At 40.7% G+C, this 19,877-nt stretch overlaps 1 protein-coding gene across 3 annotated transcripts in view; it reads right to left on the bottom strand.

The window, feature by feature from the left end:
* PDE8B (phosphodiesterase 8B) overlaps positions 1 to 19,877 on the bottom strand; it is an 89,417-nt gene that overhangs the window by 30,995 nt on the left and 38,545 nt on the right. For all 3 annotated transcript variants that reach the window (XM_057363844.1, XM_057363845.1, XM_057363843.1), the window contains 4 exons: positions 9,641 to 9,700; positions 4,807 to 4,997; positions 3,290 to 3,349; positions 1,290 to 1,347 (listed from right to left, as the gene is read on the bottom strand). In XM_057363844.1, the coding sequence (XP_057219827.1) occupies positions 1,290 to 1,347; positions 3,290 to 3,349; positions 4,807 to 4,997; positions 9,641 to 9,667 (336 nt within the window). In that variant the 5' untranslated portion in view covers positions 9,668 to 9,700. The remainder of the gene's footprint in view (positions 1 to 1,289; positions 1,348 to 3,289; positions 3,350 to 4,806; positions 4,998 to 9,640; positions 9,701 to 19,877) is intronic.

Raw genomic sequence — 19,877 nt, 5'->3', positions numbered from 1 at the left:
AGATTTTTCTTTCCAAGGCAGAGTGTGCTGTGTCTCAGAGCTGTAGAGTYCCCTCTGACTTTACACCTACACTTATATTTTAGCTCACAAAACATATTGCCCTGCATAATTTTCAAATGAAACACTAGACCTGAGTATCAGTAAGTTTTCTTTGAAAAATATTAAAGCCAGAGAAAGAGAGAGGGAGAGAGAGAGAGAGGGAGAAACTACACTAATAAAGCGCWGGCACTCTTGGGCTGACCTTCCTCTTTGACTTATCTTTTCCAATTTTCAGAGCATCTAAGTGCTTTAGAAATGCTTTGGCCTCACAATACCCTTGCAATAGAGGCAAGATCTTAGACCTGTTTTTTTCGGATATGATCTGCAAGTGGTAATTCTGGTTCATGTTGTGCTACACAAACCTGGGCTGAATGTGAGTTAGCTCAGACACKGGACTCAGTATGAGCATAGGAGCCTGATATTCTGCCTGGGTTAATTACATCTCTTCCCTGATCTTCCTTACTACAGTTAGTTTTCCTAACTGTATATATATTTAAGAAAATACATATAGTTAATTCTAACTCCAGATGTGCTTGAGTATATAACCTGCCTTACGAATGGCTAACTTAAAAAATGCAGCTGATTTATTTTAGAGTAACATGACATTAATATCTACCCAGAGCCACTCACACGAAGRTTGGAAGAGGTTAAGCAGCCTAGGTTTTCAGAGCTGAGAAGTCCTGCCTACCTACTTTATCCTACAAAGCCCTTTGAGAAACAGTCTGAACAGTTATCTCCCCTTCTGCTGCCTGCATAGGACTGCCCCAAATTCTGTCCTGAGAAGAACTGGTGCAAACCAGYGTAACAGACTTAATGGTAAAAAAGCCCCAATTCTTCACATCAGGAGCTGGACCAGGTTTGTAGCCCCATTAGAAGAGAAATCCCAGCAGCCTGAGACACACAGAGGGGTCTGGGTGACAAGACATCATGCTGTGATGCGTTAATCAGCGTCTCYCATCCTTGTCTTTTGGTGCAGCTGYACACAAACCCACCCAATACCCAGCCTGACCACACGAAGGTACTTTCAGTATTGTTGCTATTCTGAAAGGACTAGCCAGATCACAAAGCCTCTCATTTCGTATGTTCTGGAATACACTCTTGAAAAGAAAACCAAATCAACTGCCACTGGTTTCTTTACCAGCAAACTTCTGACAGAAGAGAAGGTATAATTTTCAATTTGGGGATGCAAAAGCATTTGTAATTTATGAAGTTACTATGTTTTCTACATTACATGGGCAATTTATACATACCCTATCAAAGCCTGCATCAAGAAGGGGAAGAACAGAAGTCTCTTCTTGGTCATTGGATCTACAAAACAAAATCACAGAAGCACAGAATTATTCAGTTTGGAAAAGACTGTTAAGATTACCGAGTCCAACCTTTAACCCAGAACTGCTAAGCCCACCAGTGAACCATTTCCCAAGTGCCACATCCAYACATCTTTTAAAGACCCCCAGGGATGGTGATTCCACTGTCCTGGATAGCCTGTTCCAACGCGTGCAACTCTTTCAGGAAAGGAACCCTTTCTGATGTCCAATCTAAACCTCTCTTAGCCATTTGAGGCCATTTCCTTTTGCCAGACCCCTTGCAGCTTGGGAGAAGAGACAGATCCCCACCTGGGGCACCCTCCTTTCAGGCAGTTGCAGAGAGTGCTAAGGTCTCCCCCAGCCTCCTTTGCTCCAGGATAAACACCCCCACCTCCCTCAGCTGCTCCTCACAGGACTCGTGCTCCAGACCCTTCACCAGCTCCATTGCCCTTCTCTGGACTCATTCCAGCACCCCAATGTCCTCCTTGTAGCTAGGATCCCAGAGATGAGCACAGGATTTGAGGTGTGGCCTCAGGAGTGCCCAGTACAGGGGACAATCCCTGCCCTGGTCCTGCTGGCCACACCATTGCTGATCCAGGCCAGGATGCCATTGGCCTTCTTGGCCACCTGGGCACACCCTGGCTCATGTTCAGCCGCTGTCACCAGCACCCCCAGGTCCTTTTCCTGTGAGCAGCTTTCCAGCCACTCTGCCCCAGCCTGTGGCACTGCCTGGGGTTGTTGTGACCCCAGGGCAGGACCCGGCCCTGGCCCTTGTTGAACCTCACACCCTTGGCCTTGGCCCATGATCCAGCCTGGCCAGATCCCTCTGCAGAGCCTTCCTGCCCTCCAGCAGATCAGCTCCCACCCAGCTCGGTGTCACCCACAAACTGACTGAGGGTGCACTCGATCCCCTTGTCCAGGTCACTGATACAGATGTTAAGCAAGGCCGGGGTATTGTATGGTCACACAACCCTTGAGAATGAGATGGTATGGATTTGACATAGTTCTCTAAACATAATACACTCAGTGAGAAAAGTTTTGCATAAAATACATGCATAAAACCATACTGTTAGAGAAGTTAGTGCTATAGTCTTCTATTTTAGGTGTTTGCAGCTTTTACTACAACCTGATAGTTATTTCTACAGCAAACCTGACAGATCCTCCAGAGGAGTCCTTTATCTCTTCACAGAAGGGGGTTGCAAAAAGAAAGTATGAAGAAAATAAAAGACATTCTGTGATATCCTATGAGAAATATTCTAAAAAAATATTATTAAAGGTGAAGCTAWGTTGTAAAATCTTGTTCAACAGCAAATTTAGTTGAGTTTCGAATCTTGGCAGTAATAGCTCTCCCACCACTCTATTTCCTAATATTTTAATTGATCTAGGAAATTAATGAAATTACAAATGGATTCAGTAGTTTGTAGGAGTTCTAATAGGGGTATTTGAAGGTATTTAATCTAKCAATATTTATTTAAGTTAGTAAAAATTCTTCCTAAATGCATGGGGTATGAATTACTGAATAAGGGTTTCAGGACAACATTCTGGTGAATTTATCAGCAACAGGATTGAAGTCTGCCCCATCACCCAGTTCAATAAACAACAGTTATTTGGTCTAGTTATTTCTTTCAGAAAGTAATACACAGCTTTATGGTTTTGGTTTGGATTTTCTTTTTCTCTTAGAGACTAACACATATCCGTCTAATTTTCTTGCTATACAGGGTATTCTGAATGTGGCAGGGATAACACTAGTCTGCACTAAAGGAAAGTTATCAAACATTCAAAAAAGCATGAAACATCAGTAGCCCATTTCAGGTGAAAAATTCTACATTTACTCTTTAACACTTGTTAGTAAGATATTTTCTGCTATTAAATATCTGTTACAAATTAAATAACTGATCTTATAAAGTAGAATAAAAAAATTTTCCCAAATTAGTAATACTTACGTGCGTGGAACCACAGCAAGTATTACCGTGTGCTCTGATGGCTGGRTGGCACGAATAGACCTGAGGAAACAAAGATTTCTAGGGTTACACTGAATGCTTTCTCAGTATTGCTCTGAGTATCTTCACTGAAAATATAAATCAAAGTCAGGACTGAAAGGCATCGTTGAGGCTAGGAAAYAGGATATTACACTGCCAAACCTACCTATCCCTATTTAGACAAACTATTTCCATTTTGCCACCAGATTTCTCATTTTGCTCTATGCAGGTAAGAAGGCAAAAACAGCAAAACCACAGAGTACAAACATCAGCTCTCCAAACCCACTCCTATGACCTGGCCAAGGTTTCCCCTGTATGCTCAGCTTATCTGGGGCAGACTGCCCTGAATGTGTGAGTTGAGAAAGGTCAGTCTGTGCAAAACATTTTCAATGCCACTGACTAATTTAAACAAGAATCTCTACCCAATTTAAACAAGAATGCTCTCATATTTACCACTGTCCTTCCAGACACTGAAAAATTTTGTTGAGAGGGTGGGTAGTGCTTTTAAGGCATGCAAGTAAGAAAAGTGTGCATAACAAATTGCAAAATACTGTAATTTATTAAATACTGAACAAACAAAATATCACCATCTTGCATGTTATTGAGAAACCAAACAAGATACATCCAACTATCAGAAAAGATACATCCAACTATCAGAAGAACACTCCGTTTGTGTTTCACTGGCTAATGATAATTTTTTTCACTCAGATCACACTGTCCCAAATAAAAAATCTTTATGTTTGTCTATTGGTCTTTTAGAAAAACTTATATCAGCATAAGCATTTGAGCATTAAAATGCCCCTTGCCATAAACACAAAAAACTTTAGCTCATGGCAGACTAGAAGCACACTATGGTGCAAAATGTATGCTTCAGCTGAAACTGTATTTTAGCAAAGAATCCCAACACCAAGCACTTGCAATCTTAAAGCTGCTTGGACACAACCAGGTGGACCAGAAGAGTGATGCAAACTTCGGCAAAGAACTGGCAGTGCCTGACCTTGTGGACAATCAAACACATTCCTTTGAAGTCTGCAGCCTCAGACTGTGCTGCAGCAGTAAGCCAGGAAACAAGCAGCACAGACATCAGGGACATCACAAAAGCTTTGGCTTATGCTCTGATAGAAGCCCCATGACCTAGAGACAATTCCACAGTTCAGCTTCAGCATAGTGTAGTTTTCATATTGTTATCCTCTTACAGATGTATGGAAACCTCCTGGCCTCAGTATTTCATTTTAATACAATTTTAGGTATTCCATTTTTGGTTTCTTTTTCTTTTTCTTTTTGTTTTTTTTTTGTTTTTTTTTTTTTTTTTTTTTTTTTTTTTTTTTTTTTTTTTTTTTTTTTTTTTTTTTTTTTTTTTTTTTTTTTTTNTTTTTTTTTTAAATCTTCCCCCTGCCCCCATTTTTGTTTTAAAATTAGGAGGTTTAGTTTCACACAACATATTCTCAAGCTTAAGATAAGCATAAGATTGTTTCAGTTACCTGCAAATATCTTCTGCATCAAAATATTTGGAGTTCCTGTGATCTATAACAATTATTTCCTGGTGCTTATCCAGGAAGCATTCAAGTGCTGACTCTGGAGTCCAGGCAACATTGCAGCTGTATCCTGCTCTGTCACAAGCCCACCAGAAACCATTGCTTTGGTTGTCTTCTTTTGCAAAGACCAGCAAAACCTGCAGGGGATGGAAACAGCAGCACCACATTAAACACATAAAGTAGTCCTCAGTACAGTGCAAGTCTTAACAAACGCTTCTGCCTTTGGAGGATTGACTCTGCTTTGAAAGTGGGAAGTTTGAAAAAGCAGCTGATKCAGCAGCACACCTCTCAGTGGATAGAGTGGCCATCAACAGATAAYCAATAGTTAACTCTTTGAAACAAGGACTGGTATTTGGGGCCAAGCCAGCTTGCCACACCACAATTCTTCCTACCTCGTGTTCCAATTCAATCAGCAACCAGCCAGAGTGTTCAAACATCATTGCCACTCTCATCAGGCCATCCCAGCTACACACACTTTTGATTGTAATGAATTGTCTGAAATGCAACTGCCTTAATTATCACTTATCACCCCTGAAGACATAGGCAAATAATTAACATAGTTTTAATTGTTCTCTCTTCTTCAATGCTCAAAAAATGGCATTAACCATTAGTATTATTTCAAAACCAAAAAGAACAACAGAGAAGAATGCATGTACTGGATGGGGTAGAGAGGAAAAATATTAAAATATGAGAAYTTTTTTACCAATAAATTGTCCCAAATTGTCCCTAAACATATGAGGTGGTTTAGACAATTAGAGTAACAATTAGTTTAGACAGTTTCAACTGAACAATGAAGGAACTGCTCACACAAGATTAGTAGGACACATACAGATACCGCTCTGAAGACCAAGGAGATGCTGTAGAAAGCCTGTTTGCAAGAATAGAGGCTGAAAACAGCTCTGTTTCTGTGATTCTCATGTAACAGAAAGTGTTTTTCAGAGAGAACAAATTTTTCATCTTTGACTCCTAATGTATACATTATCAGCATCCAATTTATTCATCCAAGTCAGGCAGACATTCCCCACTACAATTGCACATATTTACCGTGGCAACTGATAACTAACCATGCTACCCTATGTGTCAGATGAAGAAAAAGGCTAATTTAGTGCAGATATGCTGTGAAAAAGAAGGTTTCAAAAAGTCAAAAGTTTATTCACAGATATTAAAATTGCACAGAAAATCAGCARCCAGAGACTGGTCATGCATAAAGCAAAATCCTGTTCATTTCACAAATAATGGTCATTCCTGACTTCACTGAAATAACTTGTATAAGTAATTGAAAATTTTGAAAAATTTTGCTTTAAGTGCCTGTAATGAAAGGTCAATAACCTTTATCTGTCCTGCTGTATGCAGCTGTGGTGTCAGAACCTGAATTTTAACACTATCAGTCTAGAAGCTAAAAAAGGTAACAATAGCTTTCCTCTTATCTTGAWCTGTCTGTATTGTTGAATGCTAAACAATAAAAAAATCAATCAGTGTTACTGTGACAGGACAACCAGTCAGAGTTTCATTTAACAATGGAAGAAAATTATATGCTCAGAATCTCTGCAAATATTAAGAATATGAAAGTTTTAATTTATTGGAAAGTTTTTGATTGCAGCTATTAATAAACASATTTGGTTTACTGAAAATTAACAACCAAGGTAAGTGTTGTCACTCTTCCTACTTCCTGATTTTTTCCCAGCCTYCAAAGTGTTGGAAAGCAGTGACTTGGCCAAGCTGCAGACTTTACTGATTCCTGAGTGAAGTCCCTACTCTGATACAATCTTCTGTTTGGTTCCAACTGCCATTAGTTTTATTTTGTTCCTAGTTTGAAACATTRTGGGGAGGAAAATTTGAGGGGGTAGGGGAGTGTGCTTTTTTTCTATATCTTCCTTGTCTCAGCACTCCCAGTTTGGAAATAAAGATGGTAAAATGCAATCATTCACCAGCTGCAAAATAATGATAGTACTCTATTAAATCATCCAGTCTCTCACTGGTACCTAATTATCAGTGTGCAAATCCTTCTGAGAATATTAGCTTTAAAAATTGTTTTGAAGTATTACTACTAGGCTTTTTTATTAACATTTGTATGGAGCTTACTATAAATCATCAAAACATAATGTAAGTAGAAGTATATTTGAAGAATGCTCTCAAAGTCAARATAAAAATATAACAAGCCATATAAACAACACAATCAAGGAAATGTTTAAATTCAATCTGTGTTCCTTGGCAAAAAACTGCATGTAGTTACTTTTTTGCTGCACGATTTGCCAACATTACTGTAAAAAGATCAATTTGCTCAGAGTTGTCCTAGTTTAGGAACACCATGGACTTTCTCTGTAGAGGCCTTTACAATTTGGTGACATCCTGAAATTTGTACTCTATTTCTAAGTATTTACTTCACACAACTACTGCACATCTTGTTCCCAGTTTATTATACAAAGACAGAAAATGGACAAAAATTTGCTTTAAAGTATTTGAAATACAAGAAGAAACACCAGCTGAGGACACCCAGGGTACCAAAGGARAAAGAAAATTACAGCAACTGGAGAAGTTACTTAATTATTTTCAAATCATCATATCCCAGCAAGAGACTTGCAAGGTGGAAAAGTATCTCTGAATAAAGTGTCAGARGGGGTCCTGTTACAGTGGTATAAGGGAATAGGGAAATGCTGTGCATCATCGTGCTGTATTTGCAGCTCATCAGGGAGGATCACAATCATCAGAAAAAAACAGAGTTTTGTGTCAATGCTGGGAAAGAGATGATGGCAAATGAAAGTCCTAAAAGGTCAGAAAATGCAGCATTTGAATAGGGTCACACCCAAATATTTATGACCAAACATTTCTGCAAGAGGATCCAACACCTTTTTTTAATGTGCGTTAATGGTTTATGAAAACCACCGATCTCCTGTGCCCCCCAGGAAAAAGCACATTTTCATGTACTTTCAGCATGGTAATTTCTGAGGCTATGGAATCAAACCATTCCTATTTGAAGCCTTTGTACAAAGCTGAGGCAGTTGTGCAAGCTGTATGTGGGATGTTTGGAGGGCTGGAATGGGCTGGTTTGCTTTGGACTCTTCCCTTTGCCTCTTAAGGCCAGGAGCACCTGGGTCACAATTCTGTGCAAACTAAACCTGATTCTTCCTCCAACATTTATGGTCATAAAGGAATCTATTAAATGGTTTATRGCAGGTCACAGGCACAAGTAAGGTCACTTCTCAGACAAAAAATGTGTGCCACTTGGAGGTTGGCACAGGTGTCCCAAAACACACCAGAATAAAATGAACTTCACTAAGAAGTCCCAGTGGCAATTGTTCTAGCAAACTGAACCTACTTCTCAGACAGTTGTAAACATGATTAATCATCCACAAATAGACATTTAGAATGTGATACTCAGTAGCTGTTTGCACTGCACAGAGAAACACGTAATTGTATTGTCAAGATGGAATAAAAGATTAGCACACATTTTTTAAATGTGTGGATGTGTGCAGTGCTTGCCAAATTATCTGAGGTAATGTGGCTTGTTCCACAAACAAATGAGGTGGTTTACCTTTACTGTAAATAAGTTAATGTATGGCAATCTTTAAGGGAAACTCTTCAGTTAATGATTTTACTTAAAAAATAATTCCTGCTTTACTTAAGAAAGATTCTTTTCTCACACRGATTTGCAGTAATGCAATGCAAGGACAAAAATAACACACCCATCTGAAAAGATATCAAGAAGATTGTCWGTTTTTTAAAACAACCAAAAAAACACTTTCCCTTGGGCAAATCCAATTTCTACAAASCAATATCCTGACAAAAGCACTGAGAATATTCGTAGTTGTTAAATATCTGTTTGATAATCCTTCTGAAGACAATCATGATTCAAAAATATTACTCTGTGAAGAGTTCCACACATCTATATCAAAATTCCTTGCAAAAGCAAAGATTGTTCTATTGCTGAAGCCATTGCTCCACAGTCTTATTACAATATAAACAAGTAAATTCATCAGATCAAATCATTAAGATTGAATGCTTAATATGGACATAAAAAGGTACGATGCACATACATGATTTAATTTCCCTGAAAACAGCAGTTCTTCCACACATAGTTTTTCACAGAATGGGTGACCAGTGACTAAATGCCTCCATATTTTACAGAACTAAGTGACCCATAAATTAATTCAGACWAACTGTGTATCACTAGAACGATATTAAAGGCTAAAATTGTTCAATTTTCTATAACTGGAGAGTTCCAAAAYCCACTATAGGCTGACAAAAATAGGACTTGGTATCTGACACTGCCACAGAAACAAAATGCAGAGAAAAAGAAGCAGGTATGGATGAGGACTGTTGCTCCTTAAGCGGAAGTTCAACCTGTCCTTTTGGAGGTCATGTGGTTTCTTGGATTGGTGGTCTATAAAACACAGTTCTCTGTCCTGTTGTGCAAAACACAGCAATACTGAAGGCATATCTAAACTTCATGAAGCTCTGTGTTTTGGTATATCAAAACTGACCAGGTTTTAGTATCCACAGAGGCAGCTCTTTCCCCTGTTAATGCACACACACACACAATCCTACAGACTGGACAGATGAAAGGAATGATGGGATGTTAATGGAAATGTAAGCATATCGTTTACCAAGTTAAATTAAATTCTTTTCTCAAGCAATCAGATACACCRAACATGCATTATCCATCTCACATTCCTTGAATAAATGAAATTAAAACATTATACTTAACTAWAGAGGTTAAACCCTAATTTCTCCACCTCTTAACACAGAATTGGCTCTATCAGAAACTGAAGGAGCATCTTACCTGAATTGGGTATTGTGTCAGTCTCATGGGCCCAACTTGTACTTCTGTAGTAGAAGCCTGCTAAAGAAGAGTAGTATTTTTTTCAGTCTGGTTCTTAACAAGATAGCATTTTACATACAAAAATTAAAGATCAAACAGAACCATGAAAGGCACTCAAAGGCACTTAGGCACATGACTRACAGCCTTAATTCAGTTGCTTTGAAGTATATCTTATATGATCATATTTACCAAATTCCCATTTTTGTTTTACTTGCTTGTAAGTTAAAAATTGCAGGGTTTTAAATAAGGAAGCAAGAAACACACTTTTCCTTCTTTCCTCAACAGAATACCTTGGTTACATGGAAGGACTTGGTTTGGCTGAAGACTACAGAAAGCTGCACAACTCTGGCCAAAAGACCTTCATTTGAATGTGGCACGGATTAAAGGTCTTGTGATGTACCCTAAATAATAACGTTTTAATGGGTTTGATTAGGAATGAAGTGACAATTTTCAGACAAGAGAACTTCTTTGGGTTGCAGATTTAAAGAATCTGTGATTTTCCAGAATCACACGCTTTAGTTTTCAGGTAGAAATATCACTGCCATGTGAACTATGACCTTTTCAGAAGACATGAGAGCACATCATAATTTAAACCKACTGCAAGAAAGCCACGAGATGTGGGCTGTGTCTGCTTTGTTTGTTATATTTCTTGGGAGTTGTACTACCATAATACTTTTTGTGTCCTGATCCATTTCAATACACTCTCCTGTAGACTACTGGTCTGTTTCACTTCAGATCGTTAGTTACAGAAGGTTGTTAAGCAACAGAACAATACATATGTCCTCACACAGGTGCACAGCTTAACAAGAAAAGTCTTTGAACCCTTAAAATGCTCATGCACATGGAGAATTAGTTGCAAGTTACCGATCTCTAAAGGKGCAGATTCTTTGCTTTCCGGGTTACCAGTTACCCCAGGTGCCCCAGATGTAGCTGAGTTAAAGCAATCACCCTGCAAGACATGTAATCTGACCAAAACCCTAATTGTAGGCAGATTCCCAGGGCATTCCCTGATGCACTGGAATCCTGGAGCCTTGTTTCTGTGGCATTTTGCTCTGTGCTGCTCATTAGTTCAAGCCTTTTTCACAGGCAGTACTCAATCCTTAAAGAGTGTATTTTTCAATGGAACACATATAAACATTAAAAAAGGATRAATTTCCTAGTGCTGCACACTTTTCTTTAGAGAATACAGCGCTGTGTTAAGCATTAACAGCCRTGCCTGCATGTGAGACACTGGTATTATGTGCAGCTACAACGGACACGTTGGCCTTTCATGCACCACTGCGCATCGATTCTTCTCAGCCCAACAACGTACGTCAGAAGGTGGTAACGGGCAGTCCTCCAAAAGATTAAACTACAAAGCCTGCCACTGTTTCCCAAAGCAAAAACTGCCCCCAATATAAGTGCAGTTAACCTCTCCTTTTCTCACAGAAAAGCTTCACTTCCCASTTGAGCTCCTGCTGTAGCAGAATGTAGCTCAGTGCCAGTAAGCGTAYTTGAACAGGAATGGAAGCTAGCAGCCATCGTCAACCATGAATTAAGAGTAAGGTAAAGAAACAGTTCTCTGAAAGCTCACAACCCCTCTTCCCCCAGCCATAAAAGAAAAACAGCACATTGCCACTCCACTGGTACCATATAGGAAATTCTTAAATAAATCTTTTCTCCATACACACTTTGATTAAAAAAAAAAAAAAAAGATTTGAAGTAACCTCATTAGACAAATCTGACTAGACACAAAAGAGATTTCAATCGGTCTCAGATCAAAAGCTTTTTTTTGACAACATATAGCTCAAATGGTCTCTGCACATGTGGATCAAGGGGCTGAGATTCTTCAACAAAAGACACATCCAGGTATGTTCAGACAAAGATATTTATCTCATTATCCATTTATTAATGCCAGGGAAATATTAGGGACCTCACATTGTAAATTAATGTGTTCCCCTTACTAACAGTTCAGAGAACATCCAGCATTAGTCACTCCGCATTATCAGAAATGGAATAACTGTGTACAAGACATAGATCAATGCGGGCAAGTCTATCAAATCCTTTACAGAGATTACTTTATAGATTAGCCACTTTTCTTATTATTTTAGAACAACAACAACAAAATAATCCACTYACTCTGACTCTGACTCAGGTTTTTTCTCCTGGCTGCTTCATGTCAGCCTCAAGGATAGAAAACACTTGAATAGAAGAACTAAATATCAGTCTCTTTCTCTCTTCCTCCCCTCCTTCCAGTTTCACTGTGTTCCCACCTTTGCTAACAGCAGGAGAGATAGGTGAAAATTAGAAAATCTGAGAGCCCTGATGTAGTTGGACTTGCTCCTGTCCTGTTCTGTGCAGACTTGATAGGGTCAGGACCACACAAAGATGTGGAATAGGTGCTGTCATACCTGAAAGATTGTCACGTATAATCTTAAGTCCCTAAAATGCTTAATTTTCTTACTTATACAATGTATAAAAWCAAATGGGCCGGTCAAATTAAGGCTGAATGAACCTTATGCACGGGAACCTGAATGAACCTGAGTACGGGAAAGATAAAAAAGCCCTTCTCATTAGGTACAGTAAAAACTATGTCTGACATCCTCCTTTCTGGCCTTTAAGTTCTGAGTCTTGTTTTACAACCTGAATCAGACCCTTGGATTTATATGCCCAAATTGCTCTGGGTACAACTGACTCACTTTTCTCTTTCAAAACTCAGCTACAGGAGGCAACAAAAATAATGACATGTGTGCCTGGCCTTCACAAATGTCCTACGGATCTCTCACTGGCCTGAAAGAATTAATTCCACATCTTCTGAACTCCCAGAAGAATCTGACCATGTGGACATTGCGTATTATTGATACCACCATCATACCTCTGTTCATTTCCTCACTTAAGTGAGTATCACATTGCTGATGATTTCCAATTTAAATAAAGCTCTCATTATTTGACTGACTGCCAGGAAGGACTGCTAATAGATCTGCAACCTAAATCAATTAGTGTAGTAGCTCATAATAGACTTTTCTGGTAAAACATGCAGAGACAAGCCTGATTCCAAAGAGGCCAGTGAGAAAACMCCCAATTTCAGTGAGCAGAGGCACAGGCACTGTGTTGGAAGCAAAGAAATAACAAAAGCTTAAAAACAGYGGAAAAAAAATTAACATTTTTAACTGCCCAGTATTATTTTCAGTACCATTATAATCTCCTAAACAACCTCCACAGGAATCAGCTATGAAACAAATAGCAAGACAAAGTCAATGGCACTTTCTTAGCTCTTATGCATTTGTGTAAATCAGTGATCATCAATTATCTTGCTATCATAGCAGTGCCATTAAGCAGAATGCACTCACTTCATTGAATTTTCCCCTTTCTAAATCACCAGTAAGAAAATCTTTACCCCCTTACAGCTGCAGACTTACAGCCCTTGCCATTTATGAATCATCAATAATTACCAACACGCCACTGTAATTAGCATTGACTAATTAGTACAGCAAAATCTTCTYGCATAATTCGGTGCTGCTTCAGAGCAACAACAGCAGCCAGACCCAACCAAGCAGTGAAGCAAAGGTGTTGGTGAGCTCAGCCTCCTGAAAAGGCTCAAGATGGATGTGCCAGTTGAGAAGAATGACACAGATGCCAAGGTCCCTTTGGACATCCTTTAGCCCTGAAATTCCCTTTCCTTCTCACATTGATCCATCCCTTCCTTTACCTTTGCAGTATGTTTCCAGACCTCTGTCCTTTGATTTTGCAAGCGGGTAATAGGAATCTCTTTTTGACCCAGTGTTCCCCTGGCCAGATCTCCCCATCTTTGCCAGGGCTCTTTTGCACTTCTCTCCAGTTCAGTTTCCTCTATCCACACCACTTGTGAGGAACTGACACCTCACATTTTCAACCTTTGCTCTCTCTTTTTGCCTGGCCACACTGCAATCCACAGCTATGTGTGACCTCAACACTGGCCTTAGTCTTGCAAGACCTCCCTTAAGGGACAGGGCTAAGAACTGTTCCCCAGCTCCTTCGGCCTGGAGCTGGTGTCTTGCTCCTCTGCCTGCTACAGCACAGCAGACCAAGGTGCCCAGCTCCTCTTCCACTGTTCAGCAAAGTTACTATCCTCTGTTCTTCCCCTTCTCTTTTTTGTCTTGTCTTCCTTAGTAGAACTATATCCCAATCTTTCTACTCTTTTATATTTTTATCACTTCTGGTCCATTCAACTCCAACCCACTGGCATTTTTGTAGAGTTTTACACTCAGTCATTCTCTCTACTTGGAGTCTCCCCATGTTTCTTGGCCAGCTTCACCTGTTACAGAGAGCATCACTTGAGAGTATCACTGTTTAGCAATTTGTGTTTAGAAAGAAGAGGTAGATTTGCAGGAGAAAACTGAAGAGCTGTTTCCATCACTGAGTCAAAAAGCCCCTAAATGATAARCTGGCAAAGGCTGGGAGAGCAAGGAGGATGAATCACTCCTACAGTACACACTCATACTGCTGGAGACTTGGTCCTGAGCTAGATGTTTTTTGGCCTGACCTCCCTGGCTGTTTCAGACACCACCTTTCCCTACCTCACTCATTTGACTGAATGCCTCTTTATCTTCTCCACCCACCAGTACAGCTACTGATCCAACTCTCTTTCAGGAAACACTGCTTTCTGACACCTCTGTTGTTAAATTCTGTTGGGTTTTGTAGTTTTTGCTTTTATATTTTTTCCTGTCAAATTCTCCTTGCTGTGGTTTCCAGTTGACTTTTACATCTGCTTCCCGAGCCACTCATGCCCTTCATTTTCTTCGCCCCACTAGAGGGCTGCCAACTCACTCTGCTCCATAAGCCCTCCTCTCGTGCCAGCACTTTTCCAAGGAGTCCAGAGAAGCAATACATAGTTGGATAGCTCAACTCTGAAGTTAACACAAGGTCATGCTATTTTATTTTCTGAAACCAATGGTCAAATACACATGCCACTTGTGATGAGACAAAGTTTCATCTTTGCTGATGTAGGCACTGCCCCTAACAGAAGCCTGACCCACCAGACACACAGGAACTGGTAAAACACATGCACATGCATTTTGAAGGGGTAGCCTGTTGACAACATGTGTGACAACACACACTGAGCCATGCAGCATGAAAACACCACATCCACAGGCAATACACTGGACCCCAAATCCACAAAACATGTAGGTTTGGCGAGCTTGGCCGTGCTCTACTGTATCTGCATGTAGCTCAAGGGTAGAGTTCGSTAACCTGCATCTGGTCCTTCTGCCTCTCCAAAAAAAGCAGAACTGGGATGAGGCCTTCTTGATGCCCCCAGTTAAAGCTATGTCACTGCACACAAGAGAATTTAAAATTTACAAGGGAGAGGAACAAAGTCAAGAGGAAGAAGAGCTGTTCCTCCATGACTTTCATCACTAAGCAGTGAAATCAGGCTCCCGTTGCATGCTCTCACCTATGACCCCTGAGCTCCTTTTCTGCAGTGACTTGTGTCTGAAAAGGAGCCTTAAGCTCTAACGTTATTTCCTACCTCCTTCTTTCCACCAACTTTGMCTTCATCTGGTGGGAGAGCACTCATTTTGCAGMAAAGCATTTGGAAGCAAGCATGGCTAGGCATAGAATATCATCTATCAGATCTACAAGCCTGCTGCAGTCCCTGCATTTCTCCTGTGCTCTGAACASCAGCCTGACTGAGTCCCTCAGGGARCCTGTCATTAAGATAAGCCCACAAGATCTTCAGTGYGAGCCATGTGCCAGCACGCCATGTCTTAAGACGGTCAGCAGCTCTGGAGACAAGCAGAAGTCTTCATAAAGACTTCAAAGTTGGGGTCAAATGCCTAATGTTGAATTTCTGTGAATTACGCAGTTGATAGCATGTTGAATGCTTAAGTTGGTTTCCTTTTTTTGAGTGTTTGGTTCTCAGATTCCGCCTCTACAACTGCTTCTGTGCAAAGCTGAAAAGATCTGTTTCAGAAACAGCTTCAGGAATAGATGTTAAGATTTCTGTCTTTCTTCATTCTCATTCCTCTGTAGGGTTTCCTGGCCTGTGTTTCAAATAAGAAATCAGAAAAATAAGTAGTAAAAACCACAGAACTGTTTCTTCTCTATTTCCCACTCCTTTTTTTCCTGCCCAGAGCATAAGTCATCCATTTTTAAGCAATTAGAGTCAGTAGCTACAGTATAATCTTGCTGTTTCAATTTAAAATCAGCATTAAGAGAAGAAAAGCAAATCAGTGGGATACAGGCAAATCCCTGAAAGACATGGGGAAGAGAGAGGGGAACAAAAGGCAGTTAGCATCAACAGGTCACARTTTATGGATCATCCTAAGGAAAACAAAAACTGAGAAAGAAAAATGTACCACTGTCAAGTTGACAGAGATTTTAGATGACTTCTTAAACAAGCAAGCTGACATTCGTGAAATAATCCTATGAGCTCCAGTATAGTAAATGTGCATCTGATAGAGAGACAAGTGAAGAGGGATTTTTTTTAGGACTTTTTACATTCTGTTCACAGTTTGGTACAGCTACCTTATGAATACATTACCATWAAAAAACAATAGAACAAACAAGCAAAAAAGACACTAGTTCAGCCTTTATGGTGCTACGTTTGGCATACAAACTACCATTGTTGAACCGTCCACAAGTCTGCTTGTCTGTCCTCAACCCATAGACGGAGTTCCCACCCTTTTTATTCCTATAATTTGCATATCAGGGCTTTCAATAGCATCTGGAAGCAGTCCTGTAGTTTGTACCCAGTTTTTCACCACACAGATTTTTCTTATATGCATTCAAGGATCATGATCTACTACTAGGACCACTACCAAAATTCTGTTTCTTGATGTCAGCACTCAATAAATTTGGTGTCCAAGATACAGTTGGTTGAACACATTTGATTAGAATGTTCTTTAATAAGACCCCAAAAATCTCTACAGAGATTTCCAAACATATTCACAAGTTCTTTTTAAAAATCCCATGAGGATTTTTAAAATCTAAAATTGGTCAGARCAACCAATCTTGGCCCAACATCCTRTCTTCAGAAGTGGCCAAAAGCAGACGGAAAACTGGAAAATGCAAAACGAGGGCAAGCACAGACTGACACTGTCCCTTATGACCCCTAACCTTGATGCACATAGCTTCTTTCAGCTAATACTTTTCTGCTCACAAAGCAGCAGGGCATAAGAGTTAAGTTCATCCCTTTCTCCACTGACCATGTACAGCGTCTCAAAACTCAGAGCACTGGGAAACTTCCTCCCCTTCCCCCAGATATTCAGAACCTGAATAAGAAGGGCCTAGCTAATGGCTTGAGATGCTTAGTGAAACACCAATGAATAAAGAAACGCAAAWTTTTTGGCTTGAAGGGCCTCCTGAAGGCCATCTAGTCCCTCTAAGTGGTGCTATTACAATGCTTAATCTAATTAGCCATGGCTTTGCCTGTCGCTTTCCAGAATGGCTGCTGCTCAGGCAATCACATTCCAGCCTGTACTGACAAGAGAGGAATTAAAATCCATCTACTGGAGAAGTGCTTTAATTTCCAAACTACTGTGTTCTTAGATTTGTAGAAAGAAAAYCAACAAGAGAATGCATCAGGTTTGGTTTGAATACTTTTTACTTTGCCAACAGAAGTTTCTCTGAAAGTGTATTTATTTAGTGAGTACACAATTTCACTTCACTAAAAATGCATGSCAGGTAAGTTGTGTTAATGTCCTTGCAGTGCAAAGAGGTGAGGAGAAAATAAACTTTTCCAAACATCTATCAAAGTAACAAGAATCTGTCCAGACATATGGATTTTGGCATGGTGAGACTTCTTTCTGTAAATCCATCTGTCATTACTGTCCATTCTCAACTTCGCTGGAGCATGAGTCATACACATTACTGGGGAATCCAATCAAATCTCTTTACATTAACCTTAGGGGAAAACCAACTGAGACTGAGCTGCTTCAAAAATACATGCACTGGTGTCTGGGAGGGAGCAAAATCCAAGACTGTAKATCCAGACAGATATAAAAATTAATCTTATTTTCATCTTTGTATATTAAGTTGGTAAAAAAAGCCACCGATGTGAGGATAGGAACAAAGATCCAAACAAAACAACTTCATGCTACCATGTAAATTTATGGTGAGCCCACACTTTCAATGTTCATAATCAGTGTACATAATCTTTTGTTTTCCTTGAGATAAATTAACCAAATCTAGAAAAATTAAAGAGAAAGCACCAAGAATAATCATGATACTTCAAGATACCTTTGGATAACTAAAAAACTAGGGCTGCTTCTTCCAAGAGAGCTACCTAAGGAACTGAATAGGCATCTATGAAATCAGGAATAGTGTAGAGCAGAATGAAGAATGACTCACTGAGAGTATTCCCAATACAAGAAATGGTGTTTGCACTTAGAGCAGGCCCCTGGAAGAGGCACTGTTATAAAAGCACTTGAACAAAACTTACCAAAGGTAGGTCCCTGTGTTGCTGAAAAACACATCAAYAGGAACATAACTTCAACTCACAAATGCTTCAGTTACCAGTTAAAACAGGCTCAGGGAGCAATCCCTCTCTGTTTGCCCTCTGTTCTCTCTGTTGTCCAAGGCTCCTTGTGTTTGCCCAAGACAAGACAACAGGCACACAGACTTACGGCTCAGGGCAGTAGGATCAAGTCTTGGGCATGGCTATTAAAACTGATACAAAAACCCCAAGAAATGAGTTTCAATACTGGAGATTTCAGGTAATATCATCATAGAAATATGAATAAAAACAGTTAGAACATAATATTGCAGCCAGATATTGGCTAAATGATCATAATAGTCTGCCATCACCTCTTGGCCTAGGCAAATACTTTTAACTTGTGAAACACACTGCTAGTCTGCAACCAAACAATCATTCTAAAATGTAAAATTTACTTTGCCTTCCAAACACCGATTAAGAAAAAGCACCTTGAAGTTACTTGCATACACCAGAGTTACCCGCACACTCAATTAATTTAAAGCTGCTCTTTCAGTAGTAGATAACCTGAAAAATGTAGTTGTCTTAGCTTCCATTGTTTAGCATAAACTCTGTAGTGTTTTACTGAAAGTAAATAAAATCACTAAGATTATGGTCCTGCCTGAGAGCAGACAGAAGCAGCACCTGAAATCCATGTGCAGGTGCACATGTGGGTTACTACATGTTACAAAGGATAAAAGGGAAAACACAGTTTTGACTCAAGGTATGTGCTGTGGTGTCATGGTTTGACACGGCCAAATGCCAGGCACCCACAAAAGCCACTCACTCACTCTCCCCTGCTACAGCTGGACAGAGGAGAGAAAATTTCATTAAGTGTTCATCTGTTAAGAAAAAGACCAGGAGAAAACCCTCCAAAGGCAAAACAGGCTCAACTTAAAGTTGCAAAGTGAATTTGTTACTAACAAAATCAGAGCAGGATAATGAGATATAAAATAACCCCTCAAAAACATGTCTTTTCCCCAACCCCTCCCTCTTTCCCACCGACAGCACCGGGAGACAGGGTGTGGGGATTTTGGTCAGTTCGTCACCGAGATCTTCCACTGCTCAGGGAGAGGAGTCCTTCCCCTGCAGCACCGTGGGGTCTCTCCCACAGGACACAGCTCTCCGTGAGCTCCTCCAGCGTGGGCTCCAGTCTCAGGAGCAGCAGTTCTCCCAAAATTGCTGCAATGTGAGCTCCTCCCACGGGCAGACAGTGCTCCCCAAACTGCTGTGCCGTGGGTCACTCGTCCACGGGGGACAGTGCTCCAAGGACAGGCTGCTCCAGCCCGGCAGCAGCAGCCCCCTCTCTCTACCAGGACTGCCAGTGGAGCAGAGCCTCCTCCAGGCATCCACCCGCTCCGGCGTGGGCACCTCCCCACGGGCTGGGGATGGATCTCTGCATCCCCATGGGCTGTGGATGGATCTCTGCATCCCCATGGGCTGTGGATGGATCTCTGCATCCCCATGGGCCCCACAGGCTGTGGATGGATCTCTGCATCCCCCGTGGGCCCCACGGGCTGTGGGTGGATCTCTGCATCCCCCATGGGCCCCATGGGCTGCAGGGGCACGGCTGCTCCACCATGGCCTTCACCACACCCTGCAGAGGAGTCTCGGCTCCGGCACCTGGAGCAGCTCCTTCCACTCTTTCTCCACTGCCCTTGGTGTCTCCRTGTTGTTTCCCTCACACGTTCGCACCTCCTCCTCTCTGGCTAGAAAAACCTGGGTGCCCTTTGTTTTGATTTCTTTCTTTTTCAATGCATTATCACAGAG

This window comes from Malurus melanocephalus, unplaced genomic scaffold (assembly GCF_030028575.1).
Source record: "Malurus melanocephalus ecotype Western Australia unplaced genomic scaffold, MMel_1.1 scaffold_31, whole genome shotgun sequence".
NCBI classification, from domain to species: domain Eukaryota; kingdom Metazoa; phylum Chordata; class Aves; order Passeriformes; family Maluridae; genus Malurus; species Malurus melanocephalus.
Note: the sequence above shows the minus strand (reverse complement) of the source record. Positions and strands in the feature narration are given on the sequence as shown.